Source organism: Neophocaena asiaeorientalis, unplaced genomic scaffold, assembly GCF_003031525.2.
Source record: "Neophocaena asiaeorientalis asiaeorientalis breed wild unplaced genomic scaffold, Neophocaena_asiaeorientalis_V1.1 scaffold332, whole genome shotgun sequence".
NCBI lineage: Eukaryota > Metazoa > Chordata > Mammalia > Artiodactyla > Phocoenidae > Neophocaena > Neophocaena asiaeorientalis.
Window position 1 is genome coordinate 5,873,283 of NW_020173111.1, and position 14,003 is coordinate 5,887,285.

At 45.8% G+C, this 14,003-nt stretch overlaps 1 protein-coding gene across 1 annotated transcript in view; it reads right to left on the reverse strand.

Moving 5' to 3' along the window:
• Positions 1 to 12,012: 12,012 nt before the first annotated feature.
• Positions 12,013 to 14,003, reverse strand: part of GLB1 (galactosidase beta 1) — a 93,119-nt gene continuing 91,128 nt past the window's right edge. Inside the window, exon 16 of the mRNA XM_024743449.1 lies at positions 12,013 to 12,648. Within this exon, the coding sequence (XP_024599217.1) occupies positions 12,406 to 12,648 (243 nt within the window). The 3' untranslated portion in view covers positions 12,013 to 12,405. The remainder of the gene's footprint in view (positions 12,649 to 14,003) is intronic.

Here is a 14,003-nt window from a genome sequence, read left to right on the forward strand (position 1 = left end):
AGGAGACATGACAATTAAATGTAGTTATTTGTGGAACAGAAAAGGACATTAGCTAAAAACTAAGGTCATCTGAATAAAATGTGGACATTAGTTGATAATAATGCATCAATATTGGTTCATCAAGTATAACAGATGCACCATGCTAAGGTAAGATATTAGTGATAGGGGAAATGGAATATATAGGAACTCTCTGTACTTTCTTTATAATTTTATTTTTTTTCCTCTTCCAGTTTTATTGACGTATAATTGGCATATAGCACTGTATAAGTTTAAGGTGTACAGCATAATGATTTGACTTACATACATCATGAAATGATCATCACGTAAGTTTAGTGAACATCCATCATCTCATATAGATATGAAATAAAAGAAAAAGAAAAAATGTCACCAAAGATATTACATAATTATTGGATATATTTCCCACCCTGTACATTTCATACCTGTTACTTATTTATTTTGTAACTAGAAAGATGTACCTCTTAAACTCCCTCACCTACGTTACTCATCCGCCACCCCCTCCCTTCTGATACCCACCTGTTTGCTCTCTGTATCTATGACTGTTTCTGTTTTTTTTTTAACGTTTGTTCATTTATTTTGTTTTTTAGATTCCACATATAAGTGATAACATACAGTATTTGTCCTTCTATGTCTGACTTATTTCACTTAGCATAATGCCTTCTAGGTTCATCCATGTTGTCACAAATGACAAGATTTCATTCTTTTTTGTGGCTGAGTAATATCACATTACATATATATATAATACATATATACCACGTCTTCTAAAAAAGAATGTTTATATATATATAACTGAATCACTTTGCTGTACACCTGAAACTAACAATATCAACTATACTTCAATTAAAAAAATAAAGATAGCATCTTAAATCAAAGGAGGGACACAATGAATTGTTTATTTAAGGAGTAGACCAAAATGGACCATCATCTGGGAAAAAAATGAAGCTTGATTCATACCTCACACCATACATGGTTAAATTACAAATAGATAAAATATTTAAATGTAAAAGTTAGAGCAATCAAAGTTCTAAATGGAAACATGGGAGAATTTCTTCAGAATTTTGGCACAGGCAAGAACATTCTCAAAATTCAGAAGCCATAAAAGAAATGAGTAATAAATTCATCTATGTGAATACAAAAATATGCATGACGAAACATCACCAAAAGAAAAATCAGAAGACAAATGACAAACTGGAGAAAATATGTATACATGACTGAACTTTTTTTCTGATGATTAAATGGCACATGGATGTTTATTACATTATTCTTAGTACTCTTCTGTATGGTTAAAACATTTAATAATAAAAATTAATTAATGTATATCCATATTATGGAATATGCCATTATAAAGAATCATGTCCAGCTATAAACTTACTACCATGCAGAAATGTTCATTATGTATATTAAGTGCTTCTATTTTTTTTTTTTGTTTTTGGCTGCATGGCTTGCGGGATCGAACCTGGGCCCCGGCAGTGATAGCTTCGAGTCCTAACCACTAACTACTGGACCGCCAGGGAATTCCCTTAAGTGCATTTTAAAAACCTGGAAGGATAAACCTCAAACTTCAACCCCAAACTATTAGTCATTTTAAATGTTTCCAGGTTTATTGAGATATTATTGATGTTAGCCATTTTTATAGAGGGAAGAATTATGCTTTATAATTTCAGGGCTTCTTTATTTCTTTAAACAAACACGCATTATTTTCATATTCTGCCCAAACAATCAACATCCTCCATTTTAGAAAAATAAAATGAGGGAGACCTTGTGATTAAGGAAAACTGACTAATGAACCGCAGAGAGAGAAGCTAAAAAGCAGGGCTCGCAAGTGAGGTGAGCAGGTGATTGCTCATCCTGATATACCTGCCTATGAAGATGCGTGGTGCTTTGAAGAAGATGCTGTCAGTCCTGGGATGGGAAGCAGAGTTTGTGGTATGAGATGGTTACAAGATAGCATGTGGGAGCCTGCAGAATGTTTGCATTCTTTTGATCACACAGGAGATAAGCAAAGCCTATAACTGGAGACCTGCCAGGCAGGAGAAAGATCTGCACCAAGACTGGACTGTACAACCACCTCTCCATGGTTGCCTTGGTTAGAGGGATTCCTCCTAATTGTAATGACATCGCTACAAAAACATCACATGCAAATAAAGTGAATGGTGGTTCGAGCAGCAGGTTTTGTGGTCTAGCTGGGCTTCTCTTGGGGGAATGACTAAGGAGGAGTTTGAGAGGGTTTGTACAGTCGACCAAGAGTGAGCTTATGAGGGAATGGATTTAAGTTGAAAACAAAAGAACTGTCCTTTGGAAACTTCTCTTTTTTTTAAAAAGTTTATTTATTTGTTTTTGGCTGTGTTGGGTCTTTATTGCTGCGTGCAGGCTTCCTCTAGTTGAGGCGAGCAGGGGCTACTCTTTGCTGCGTTGCGTGGGCTTCTCATTGCGGTGGCTTCTCTTGTTGTGGGGCATGGGCTCTAGGCACGTGGGCTTCAGTAGTTGTGGCTCATGGGCTCTAGAGCTCAGACTCAATAGTTGTGGCACATGGGCTCAGTTGCTCCGCGGCATGTTGGATCTTTCTGGACCAGGGCTCGAACACGTGTCCCCTGCATTGGCAAGCGGATTCTTAACCATTGCGCCACGAGGGAAGTCCCCCCTTGGGAACTTCTTGAGGGTTGCCGATGTGTTGAGTCTATCACTGAGAAGACTTCCAATTAAGGTGCAACAAGAAGCCACAGTTTGGGGGCCTTCCTGTTTTCCAAAACTCACTGAGATGATACATAACATGTAACAAGAAAAATTTAAAAGATGGTTGGATACAGGGCTTCCCTGGTGGTGCAGTGGTTGACAGTCTGCCTGCCGATGCAGGGGACACGGGTTCGTGCCCCGGTCCGGGAAGATCCCACATGCCGCGGAGCAGCTGGGCCCGTGAGCCATGGCCTCTGAGCCTAAAAGCCACTTTGGAAAATAGCTTGACAATTCTTTGTAAAGTTGAACGTATACGTACCCTGTGATCCAGGAATTCTAGTCCGAGGTATTTACTCAATAGAAATGAAGACCTCAGTCCTTAAAAGACTTGTTCAAGAATGTTCACCACATCATACTTGATGGTGAAAGACTGAATGCTTTCCCCTTAAGATCAGGGACAAGACAAGGATGTCTGCTCTCGCCATTTCTATCATAGTGGAGGTTCTGGTCAGGAAAAAATTAAAAAGGCAAGAAAAAGAAATAAAATGCATCCAGATTCAGATTGGAAAGGAACAAGTAAAACTACATCTCTCTGCAGACAATACGATCTTCTATGTGGAAAATTCTAAGGAATCCATAAGGAACACTCTTACAGCTAATAAATGAGTTCAGCAGGATACAAAATCAATATAAAGAAATCAGTTATATTTCTATTCAAATTTAATCTCATCCAGAAAGCCTCACGGACACACCCAGAATAATGTTTAACCAAATGTCTGTGGCTTAGCCAAGTTGACACATAAAATTAACCATTACAAGTTGGCTGCATTGGCTTGATTTCACAGGGGCTCTGGAGCATGAATTGTTTCACAGAAGTAAGCCCATTTTGAGGCATAGAGTATGGCCTTTTGTATTCTCATGTTGGTGAGGCATCTTCCTAATTAAGCCAGGAGTAGTTCTCTGGGGTAAAGAACAACCAGGGCTTCCCTGGTGGCGCAGTGGTTGAGGGTCCGCCTGCCGACGCAGGGGCCACGGGTTCGTGCCCCAGTCCAGGAGGATCCCACATGCCGCGGAGCGGCTGGGCCCGTGAGCCATGGCCGCTGAGCCTGCGCGTCCGGAGCCTGTGCTCCGCAACGGGAGAGGCCACAACAGTGAGAGGCCCGCATACTGCAAAAAAAAAAAAACAAAAAAAAAGAACAACCAACACTCACAGCAGGTAAAGGAGGGGTGCAGCAGTGGGCAAAGGCTTCTGGGTAGGGTACCAACAGCCTCCAATACAGAGGCAACCTCAAAATTCCTATATAGGGATGGAGGAGCAGAGAGAGAGAGAGAGAAACAAATCTTTATAAACAAGCTAATAGGAAATCTCCCATTCAAAATGAGCCTGCAATCCAACACTCCTTAGTCCCAAGAAAGAAATATAATTCTACAACAATGAACAAGATCAACAATCCAAACGAGCTCACTTGAGATGAACTCAATATAATAAAGTAGCGGAGAAAATACTTCTAAATAAATATGCTGATCCATTCTGAGGAAGTAATAACACCTACTAACAAAGAACAAACGATTCTAAAACATTTACCGGCACCAGATAGGGCTGATCCTACCCAAAGGTGTTAGGAGAGATGTATGTGGGTGTCAACAGTAAACTTCCACCTAGAACTGAACTTAACTTCTGTTTTGAGACCCCGGTTCCTCCAAAAGGCGGAGACTTAATCTTAGTCAATTCAGCAGTTAACCCACCCCCCTTCCTTCAGTGGCGTTCGGTGTCAACAATTTTGGGAAAGGGACTCTGGTCTTTGTCATCTGTTGCTGTCAGCACCTGCTGAAATGCACCTCATCCTGTCTGGGCCTCAACCATCAACCCATGGACTGACCTCCTGAGTTGATCCACTGATCCTTTGGCATTCCTCTTGCAACACTGGAAATGCTCCATTTTCTCCTTTATTCCTCTGTGGCCTCAGAAGACTTAGCAGGGCTTTCTGGAGGCTTTGCTACTTCATGCTGCCCTGGCTGGCATGAGACCATCCTTCTGCTCTCCACTCCATGTCTTGCTCATAGGAACCCTTGAAGCGAAGGGGCCTTGGTCCACATGCAGACACCCATGCCATGCTGCCTCCACACTTGAGCCATGATGGGGAGCTCAGGGATCTTGCTTCCTCCCCGCAAAGCCCCATTTGCTCAGATCTCAAAACTTTGGTGGGGCTTCTCTTGTGGTTTCCAACTCCAAGGGCTTGGCCATGGGAGGTGGCCATGCCAGAACCCTTCCCAGGGATGCTCCCTGGCATCTGACTTGGCTTTCCTTTTGACTCCTCTCTCTTAGTGCATGGAAGCCTTCTCAGGGGCCCTTCCTAAGAAACTGGACCTGAAGGAGAAAGGTGAGAATGTGTCATTTCAGGAATACAGATGGGACATGTTTAATTTTTAAGTTATTAGAAACTCAGAGGTGGGAGTGGACAGAGAAGAGAAGCGAAGATAAACAAGGATGGCCAAGGAATATGGAGCATGGTAAAAGCTGGAGTGTCTGATATTCAGTACTATCAAGCTTATGCTGTTGCTCTGCAGACTGTCCCTCACCCACATCTCTTAAAACTTCTGTAAAGTTCTAAAGATGAAAGGCCCAATGTGGGTGAGGTTTTGGTGAAACTCAAGGGACTCAGTTCCACATTTGAGTCAAGATACTGCAAAAGACTGTGTGGGATGATGAGCTCGTTCATGAATTGAACTAGCTCAGTGGAAGCACAATGTGTAGCCAGAGGAAACCATGAGAAAGGAAGCTCTCTCATGGGGTTCACAGAAATCTTGGGAAGGTTTTAAAGACAAATCTCATCTAAATTTTTTAAAGAGAAGGACACCTCAGCTAGCATCTGTGTTAGACACGGCTAAAGGAACACTGAAAACACATGGACCCACTCCCAGTCTGTGAATGTAGACACAGAAGTATTTTTTCATCCAGGAAGCACTGGTTGAGGGCTAGACGTGCTGTACTGGGTACCAAGGGTACAAGAATGAAAATCACACGGTACTTGTCATGAAGGCTCTCGGGTCAGCAGTAAACAAATAACAATATTATGAGCTAAGTCCCACAGAAGGAGATGTAACCTGGGCAAGGATTAACAGTCCCTCCACTAATAATTATCAGGGCAACCTAGCTCTTCCATTTCCTCGTCTGCCCCCAAGGCTCACAGAATGTTTGCCAACCTGGTCCTAATCCGCAAGTCTGAATTTCTGACACAGTGCCCAGGATAGTTACTTATGTGTCCTTTGCCTAATTAAACGATGGCAATTCCTCTTCTTTTGTGATTGTTATTATCATTGGCTATTGCTTCATGAGCATAAGACCACTCTGCAGAAGCTCCATGATAACCACATATTGCAGTTAAGGCGATGGGAGAGTACAGTATCAACAGCAAGTGTCAACAAAACAGGAAATCGCCCATTATCTCAAAAACCTTTGGGTGAGATAATTGCCTTAATGTCCATAGTTAGCGCGAAAAACAAAAGGCTCTTTTTGGAGGTGGGCATTTGTCCCAAAGAGACAGATGAGATTCTTAGCACATTTAGTGTGAAGATAGAGAGATTTTACGAGACATGATGGAGATGGAGGGATGGTGTGGGACATGTTCTCTTCAAGTGTGAGTCGAAAAGAAAAATTCTCCCCTACCATTTTCCATAATAACAGCAATCAAGAAAAGAAAGAAAACAAATTATCTAAGTTTCAAGAGTTGAGGAGGAAAATAAGTTCTTGTATTGCAGACTCCTGCAACAGAAGAATTCACCGGACTATGAAACAAGAGCTTTAACCAAAATTTTTAGAAACTGAGACCCGAACTGAAATAAAAAGGTGTTTATTTGGGAGTTGTTAGGACTGTAGTCTGGGAGACACAGACTCAAGAAGCCCCTGAATTTGTTCCGCTGGACTACAAAATGGGGGAGGCTGATAAAGGCAAAACCCACAAGGTTACTGTCAGTTACGAGAGTTGTTTAGCGAGAATTAGAATTGGAGCTAGTGAGAAGTAAGGGTGCTTGTTAAGTAAGATTGGTTGGGGTCTGAATATTTCTGGAATTCTCTATTGTCTGTCTAGACGTTGGATCTTTGTAGCTGCTGCTTCCCCCTTGAAGTACCTTCTGTTCTCTTCATTTCTATTCCTTTCTCCTTCTCTTATTCTCCACATGGCTCCACTCCAGGAGGCTTACCCTGACCAATCCCAGCTCTGCAACAGGTCCAGGACTAGATCCGGAATGTTCACAGCACGCTGGTCTTGTCCTTCGAATTGTCTTCCCCATAGACACTGCATCGTCCATTCACACATCTGTGTGCTCCTTGAGGGGCAAGAAATACGTCCTACTCAGTAGCATGGGGTTCAGAGTAAGAACTGAATGAACATTTATTGTATAAATGAAAACACTCCACTCATAGTTAAAGGTGAAGAGCACACCCACCCTAAAAGGGACACGACCTGAACCCCCGGGGAGTCCTCACTGACACTTCTTGGGACACTTCATGACTTCAAAGGCCATGAAAAAGAGGACAGATGATCCAGAACGGCCCAATTACCTAGATAAAAATCCTATTGCTTAGTAAAAATTCAAGCCAAAGTGAAGTAAATTGGACAGAGTGCACGTCTTGCTCAGGAATCTAAATCCAAAGATAACAAAGAAGGAAACCAGACTTTAAGTGCAGTATACACTCCCATCACCTCACCCTGCCATATACTCTTGCCGGTGGAGGGTCACACAGTGGATTTCTAGTCTATGTTCAGAGTCACAGTTCCCCTTTCGTTAATACCTGGTGGGACCCCTAAAGGCCAGTAATCTGCAAAAGAATCCAACTCATTAACACAGGCTAAACATACCCACTCTGGAGCAAGCACAGTGCTCTGCCAACGGGACTTCGGACCAAGGGTGAAGGGAGTCAATTCGTGCTCACCGGCTTCTCAGCCTTTAGTGGGATGGACGTAAATCCACAAAAAGGACGCTCTAGAATTTCCTCCTGGAACACGCCCTCTCGGAACCTGGCTACTGAAGGCATAGAGAAGGCCATGGATGGAAGCTTTGGTTGACAATCCTAGCTGAGCTCAGCCTTCAGACATCCCAGCCCAAATGCCGTCTGGAGTGAAGGAACCTCCAGACGCTTCCAGGACCCGGCAGAGGTCGCAGCTGCCATGGAAGAGACAAGCCATCCTGTTGTGCCTGTCCCAATTCCTGATCCATGGAATCATGTACATCACAAAATAGTTTTTTAAGCCACTTGTGCAAATGTATTGAAGCAGTTTGATGTGTAGCAACAGACCACGACCAGCGTGGCATGCAGTGATGGGAAATGCCCTTTGGGTTAGGAATTCAAGGTGTTGGCTCCAGAAAGTTGCTCAAGTTTTGAGAACAGGTGAACAGAGGCCTTAAGGAAGTGGAGGACCCTGAGGTCTACACTGAGGTTTCTGAAGTCCATGCTGGATTTCAAGTGTTTTCTGTAGGCACAGGCTGCTCCCAGCAAGGCCAGGCTAGTGCTGGAGGGTCCTGATGGATGAAGCACCTTCACCCTTTCTGTGGAGCCTCCCCCCTCTTTTCTGGTCTGGGTCCACGTTTGATACTAGACTGTCTCCTTGGCTTTGCGTCCTTCAGCCAAGCACGGCGCCCGGTCAGAAGAGCCAAGCTGTTGAACTGAACACAAGGAGCTCCAGGGAAAGGATGGTGTCTCCTGGTGGCTTTTCTTCCCTGCCCATCCCTCAGGTTTCCAGATGATCGGTTACCTGCTTCTGTGGAGGAATGTGATGGGAAAGAATGCAATTAGCCTTCAGGAAGCCCCTGCTCCGTGGCAAGTGCCCTATGAGGTGCTTTTATGATTATTGCCTTTGATGTAAAAACTCCACAAGTGGGGACCCCACATAGGAGGTGAGGAAATGGGGGCTTAATAAGCAAATCACTTCCTTGAGACCATGTCGATGGTGAGTGATGGCGCGGGCACACGCACCTGCGTTTCTGCCCCCAGCCTGTCCTGTTTCACTGGGGCAGGGGTGGGGTGGGACAGTGCTGCCGGCCTGAGGGCTCAGAGGCCTGGGCTTCTGGGGGGTTCCTCACATGTGGAAAACCCCTGGGGGTACAGAGCAGCTGTCTGCTGAGGAATCAGTTGAGAATCTTCCCTGGGCTTTTATAGACAACAGAGGGCTGCAGGATGTCTAGTTAGCAAACCTCAGGACCCGAAGGCTGAAGGGCAGGGGACAACCTGGGAGGTTCCCTCCTGGGAACGTGCTCAGTCAGACCAAGAGCAGAGGCTGGGCTTAACCCAGAACTGCCTCAGCCTGTATCCGGACACCAACTGGACTTTCCTCACAGCCCACGAGCTACTAGGCCACCTGAGCCGTCTCTTCTGCCACAGACCAGACAGACTCCCTCAGAGCACTGACTGAAAAAGTGATTTCAGGAAATGACTTTTTTTTTTTTTTTTTTTTTTTTCTATTTTTTTTTTTTTTATGCTCATAAGGCAAGAAACAAAGACCACACAAGATCATTTCCTATGTGTGTCATCTGACAGAAGACCTATCGCTTGTTGGGGAAACAATGAAAAAACCCCAAACCCGGATGAACACGAAACAATTTCATTCTGAATAAACTGGATTTGCTGAGAAATAACAATGGACTGACTGAAAGACAAAAAGAGAGAGACACTGAGTAGCCTGACACAGAGCAGGATAAAGAGACAGAGGGCACAAACTCCAGTGCCACAGGGCTCCACCCAGGGGGACTCTGTCCCTTCTTCATCCCTTCCTTGCCTCAGACAAGATCTTCTGAAATTGTTTAGCAGTTTCTTAAAAAGTTGGACATACATTTATCATGTGACTAAACAATTCTTGCTTACCCAAGGGAAAGGAAAACAGTTGACCACATGAAGAGTTGTGCATGGATGCTCAGGTCAGCATTATTCATAAGAGCCCCGAACTGGAAACAATCCAAATGCCCATAACCAACAAATGGCTGTCCATACATGGAATGCTCCTCAGCAGAAAAAAGGAAGAAATTTCTGATCACGCTACAACATGGGCAAACCTCAAACACATTATGCTGAGGGAAAGGAGTCAGACGCGGAAGACTTCATATTGTGATCCCAGTTCCATGAAATTCTGACAAAAGGCAAAATTACAGTGATGGAAAACAGATTCGCGGTTCCCTGGAGTAGGGTGGAAATGAAGATCTTCTGTACTAGAGAACCTTCTGGGGTGAAAGAAGTGTTCTAAAACTGGATTGTGATGGTGGTTTACACCTGTATAAGTTTAGTAAAACTCATCAAACTGAGTGAATTTCATGGCATGTAAATCACACTTCAATAACTCTGTTCAAAACAAGAGGTTCTGCAGGTTGTGCAAATCGGGGGAACATCTAAGCCAAGGGTACCAAGGAAAAGGCCACGATGTTCACAAGGATGGCTGAAAATATGGTAACGTTCCAGGAACATCAGTGTTACGGTTGGGTTAGCTCAGGCCTGCTCAGAAAACTTTGACATATTAAAACCATCTTAAGATAAATTTAATATAAAAGGTTTACATAGCAGGCAATAAAGGCGCTGCCCTTATTATTTTCAGAGGTAGCACCCTTCCACAGAGTTAAGAAATCAGGAATGATGGAAGGGGCATTGTATTTTAAGAACAACATTATAGAAGATGAAATGTATGCCCCTGAGAGGCAGTACAGAGAGTTGGATAGGTTTGGGTAGAGTCCAGGGTGGTACCATTTGTGTGTATTAAGATTCTGTTTTCCAGAACATGATATCCTGGACAAGGGTGAGAACCCTAAAAGATTCCCTCACATGAACCAGACAAAACACTCTGGCTTTGGACAGAGACAGACCAGATTGGAATCCAACTCCAGCTCTCACTGATGTTTAAATGTTTTCATCTGTGAAGCGGGTTTACCGCTGCCTATCGTAGGGCGCAGTTCTGAATATCGGATGAGAGAATGGAAGGGAAATGTACGCTCTGACGCGGTGGTTTCACTCCACCGCCTGAGCCTCTGGAGACTCCACGACAGGGACTCTCTGGGAAGGGGACATGAGATGTACCAATGTACGTAAGGCTTTAAAAGGAATGGTCTCACATCTTCCCAAAACGTGTCACGAGGCACAGTTCTTGAGTGTCGTTTTCTAAGTTTTCAGTAACTTAGTAGTGGAAGAAAGAGTGATGCAGTGAGGCTGCGTGTGCAGGTAGCAACCCCTTCACCCTGTGGTCTGCCCAATATCCAAAGGATGCAGGACATCCAGCAGAAGATGCTATGGAAGACAGCCCTGAGTTAAGTTCTGGTCTGTCTCAACTCATACTTGCTTCTGGCAGTGGCTCAACCAGAGTTTCCAAACTCCCTATTGAATCCCAGACAGTCATCACTGATGTCTAGGAGACGGAGAAAAACACGCTCCCGTAAAAGGTGTTGTAGATTAGCATCAGAAATTTTTCCTTTCTTCCTCCCTTAAAAAAATGTACATCTTCTCTGTACAGGATTTAAAATACAGCTAAGCAAAAAAGAAAAGGTAAACAATCTCTCAAACACCCACCACCCAGATATGCTCATACTGACAATTCTGTTTATGTTGGCTGTGGTCCTTTCCTGTGGGAACATGAGCATTCGTCGATAAACGTGTGTCTCGACACCAGAGCCAGACCACCGGGGTTCAAACCGTATCTCTACCACTTGTAGACGTGTGACCTGGTAAATCGGGGAAGAGGACAATACGTTCCTCTGAGTCCTTGTGGGGGAGGAGTGGATTAAATATACAGTACGCTCAGAACTGGGCATAGTGGAGGACAGTGCCCGAGGTCTGAGAGCAGGATGCCCCGGGCAGGACATGCATCTCACACAACGCCTGGTCTCTGCGTGTCCACGTGTGTTCACGTGTCTACTGACGTTGAACAGGCCTGGGCTGAATGTGTGCATACATGCGGCTCTTATGTCTAAACACACAAAATGGGATCCAACTTAAGGCAACCTGCTTTCTTAACACCACTTACCATGATCTGCATCACCATTTTAGTGGCTCTGGGGTCTCCTACTGTACAGATGCACCATCCTATCTACGCTCTCCAACTGTCAGTCCTTTGCATAATTATTTGGAGTTGTGTTTAAAGGCTCACCTAGTAGATATCACAGAGATTTAAAAGGAAGTCAAATAAAGATCAGAAAAGCAATAGTCCACTAGATCAAAACAAGACTCTTTTCTACTCCTTTGAACCAACCTCAAGTTAGTGAAGTGGCTTATTCAGCCCACTCAAGTCTAGTTATGATTTAAATCAGAACCTATAATTTAATACCTGCTCAACATTAAAAACAGTAAGATCATTTGAATGCAAATTTTATTTAATAAAAAGACTACATGATTTGTACAAAATAAAAATCGGGAAACCTCGAACGCTTCCATTCCAACTCTGCAAATGCCTCTGTGTGTTGCTGGGCTACCACCCTCACCCTACGTCCACGCAGCCAGACGGGGGTGCATCAGGCACCGCCAGGCTGTAGGGAAACCTCAGGTGAGAACACACCTAATCTATTTTCCAGTCAAACTCTCCAGTGAATGCTGACCTTCCAAGGGGCATGTGAGGTATGAGCAAGGCTAGAATTCCAAAGGGTCGCAGTCCTCGTCATCACACACGGTAAAGGGTCGCAGTCCTCGTCATCACACATGGTAAAGGGTCACAGTCCTCGTCATCACACATGGTCCAGACATGAGTCTTAGTGTTGGTCTGTAGGGACATGGCTGTGGGTCTTGGCTGCACCGAGCACCGGCCTGTCCACGAACTCCACAGTGCACAGTTCTGGGCCATCGTCCCCACAGGGCGCACGCTCTAGCTCCAGCACGATGACGGTGTTTGGGGCCGAGGTCACCAGGATGTGCTGCGGCACGAACAAGGTCATCTGGGGGCCCCGTGCTGGCCAGTAGCGGCCAAGGTTAAAGCCATTAATCCACACCTGACCCTGGAGAGAGAGAAAACCATCAACCCAGCTGCACTGACCACCCTGGGGAGTGCGAGAGCCTTGGTGCAAGGGGGCCGGGGCGGGGAGGCGGGCAGTGTCCCCAGAAAGGAACTCTCCTGCCACAGGTCAGGCCCAGAGCCAGGCCAGGCCAGCGTGGGGTCCAGGATCCTGCCGAGATGTCCAGCCAAATCGGGCAGGGGCTGGGTGGGAGAAGCCACAAAAGCTGCCCCTGGTGCCCACCCTGCTTCAGGAAGAGATGTGTCTGGTCCCTTTGACTGGCTTCAGCACCACACATATCAGCACTGGATGACACTGTGGCAGAGGCACCAAGTTACTGGATTTCGTCCTGGGTCCAGGGCGGGGTGGGGGTCAGGTGCCTGTCGGCACACACCAGCCTCTGCCTGGCGCCTCTGTAGGCAGCTGCCTCCCTGCCTCCTCAAGGAGACGAGCTTTCTCTCTTTATTCTCCCCTCCTCCAGGCAGGCGGTGACCTCACTGCACGAGATAAGCACAGGGCCTGCAGCCTGGGACACACAGGTCCTCTAGAAGGATGTGAAGGTCGCGGAGGGAGAGACGGGGGCCGCCCAGGCGGGTGTCTGTGTTCCTGCTGTGTTTTGGCAGTTTTCACACCAGCATCAGAGTGAGAGTGGGGACTTGCTTCAAGGAGCAGAGGGGATCCTACATGCTGCAAAGACGACTTCCGTGAGTAGGAGAAGCTGCTTCCACCACAAAACTGAGAGGGAGGAGAAAGTCCTCAGGAATAGGGGACCAGGTGCAGGTGTGTCTGCACAGCCTCTAGGCAGGAGCTAGGATTTGCTCGCAGGTGGGACTTAGCAGTTGGATGAATAGATGGAACCTTCTGTTACACAGAAAGAGAGCAAAGGAGGGGAGAGCTCACACACACGACAGAGCAAGTGGGGAGAGAGAGAATACGTGGGAGAGGATGAGGGAAGGAAGGAAGAAGGAAGGGAAGGAGGGAGAAGTATAAAAATCGCTCCCACGGTGGCCCACATGTATTGGGGGACACCCTGGAGGCCCAGTCCTGGCTGCCACCTGCAGCCCTGACCCAGCTGCAGAGCTACTCAGTTCTCACCTGGTTAACCCCAGGTGTCCCCTCAATGCCAGCTTCCTACCTGGGTTCAAACCTTACTCCTGCCACTTACTGGCTGTGTGACATTGGGCGGGTCCCCACTCTGGTACTCGGGGACAGTGAGGGTGGGAGGAAGCAGTGCCTGGCCCGTGGTCAGCATGGCATGGCAGCACCCCTCACACCAGCACAGTGAAAAGATCTTGGCCTCCACAGGTCCATGAAAGGAGGCCAGTGATGGAAAGCCACCTGTCTGTTGGGATAAGTCA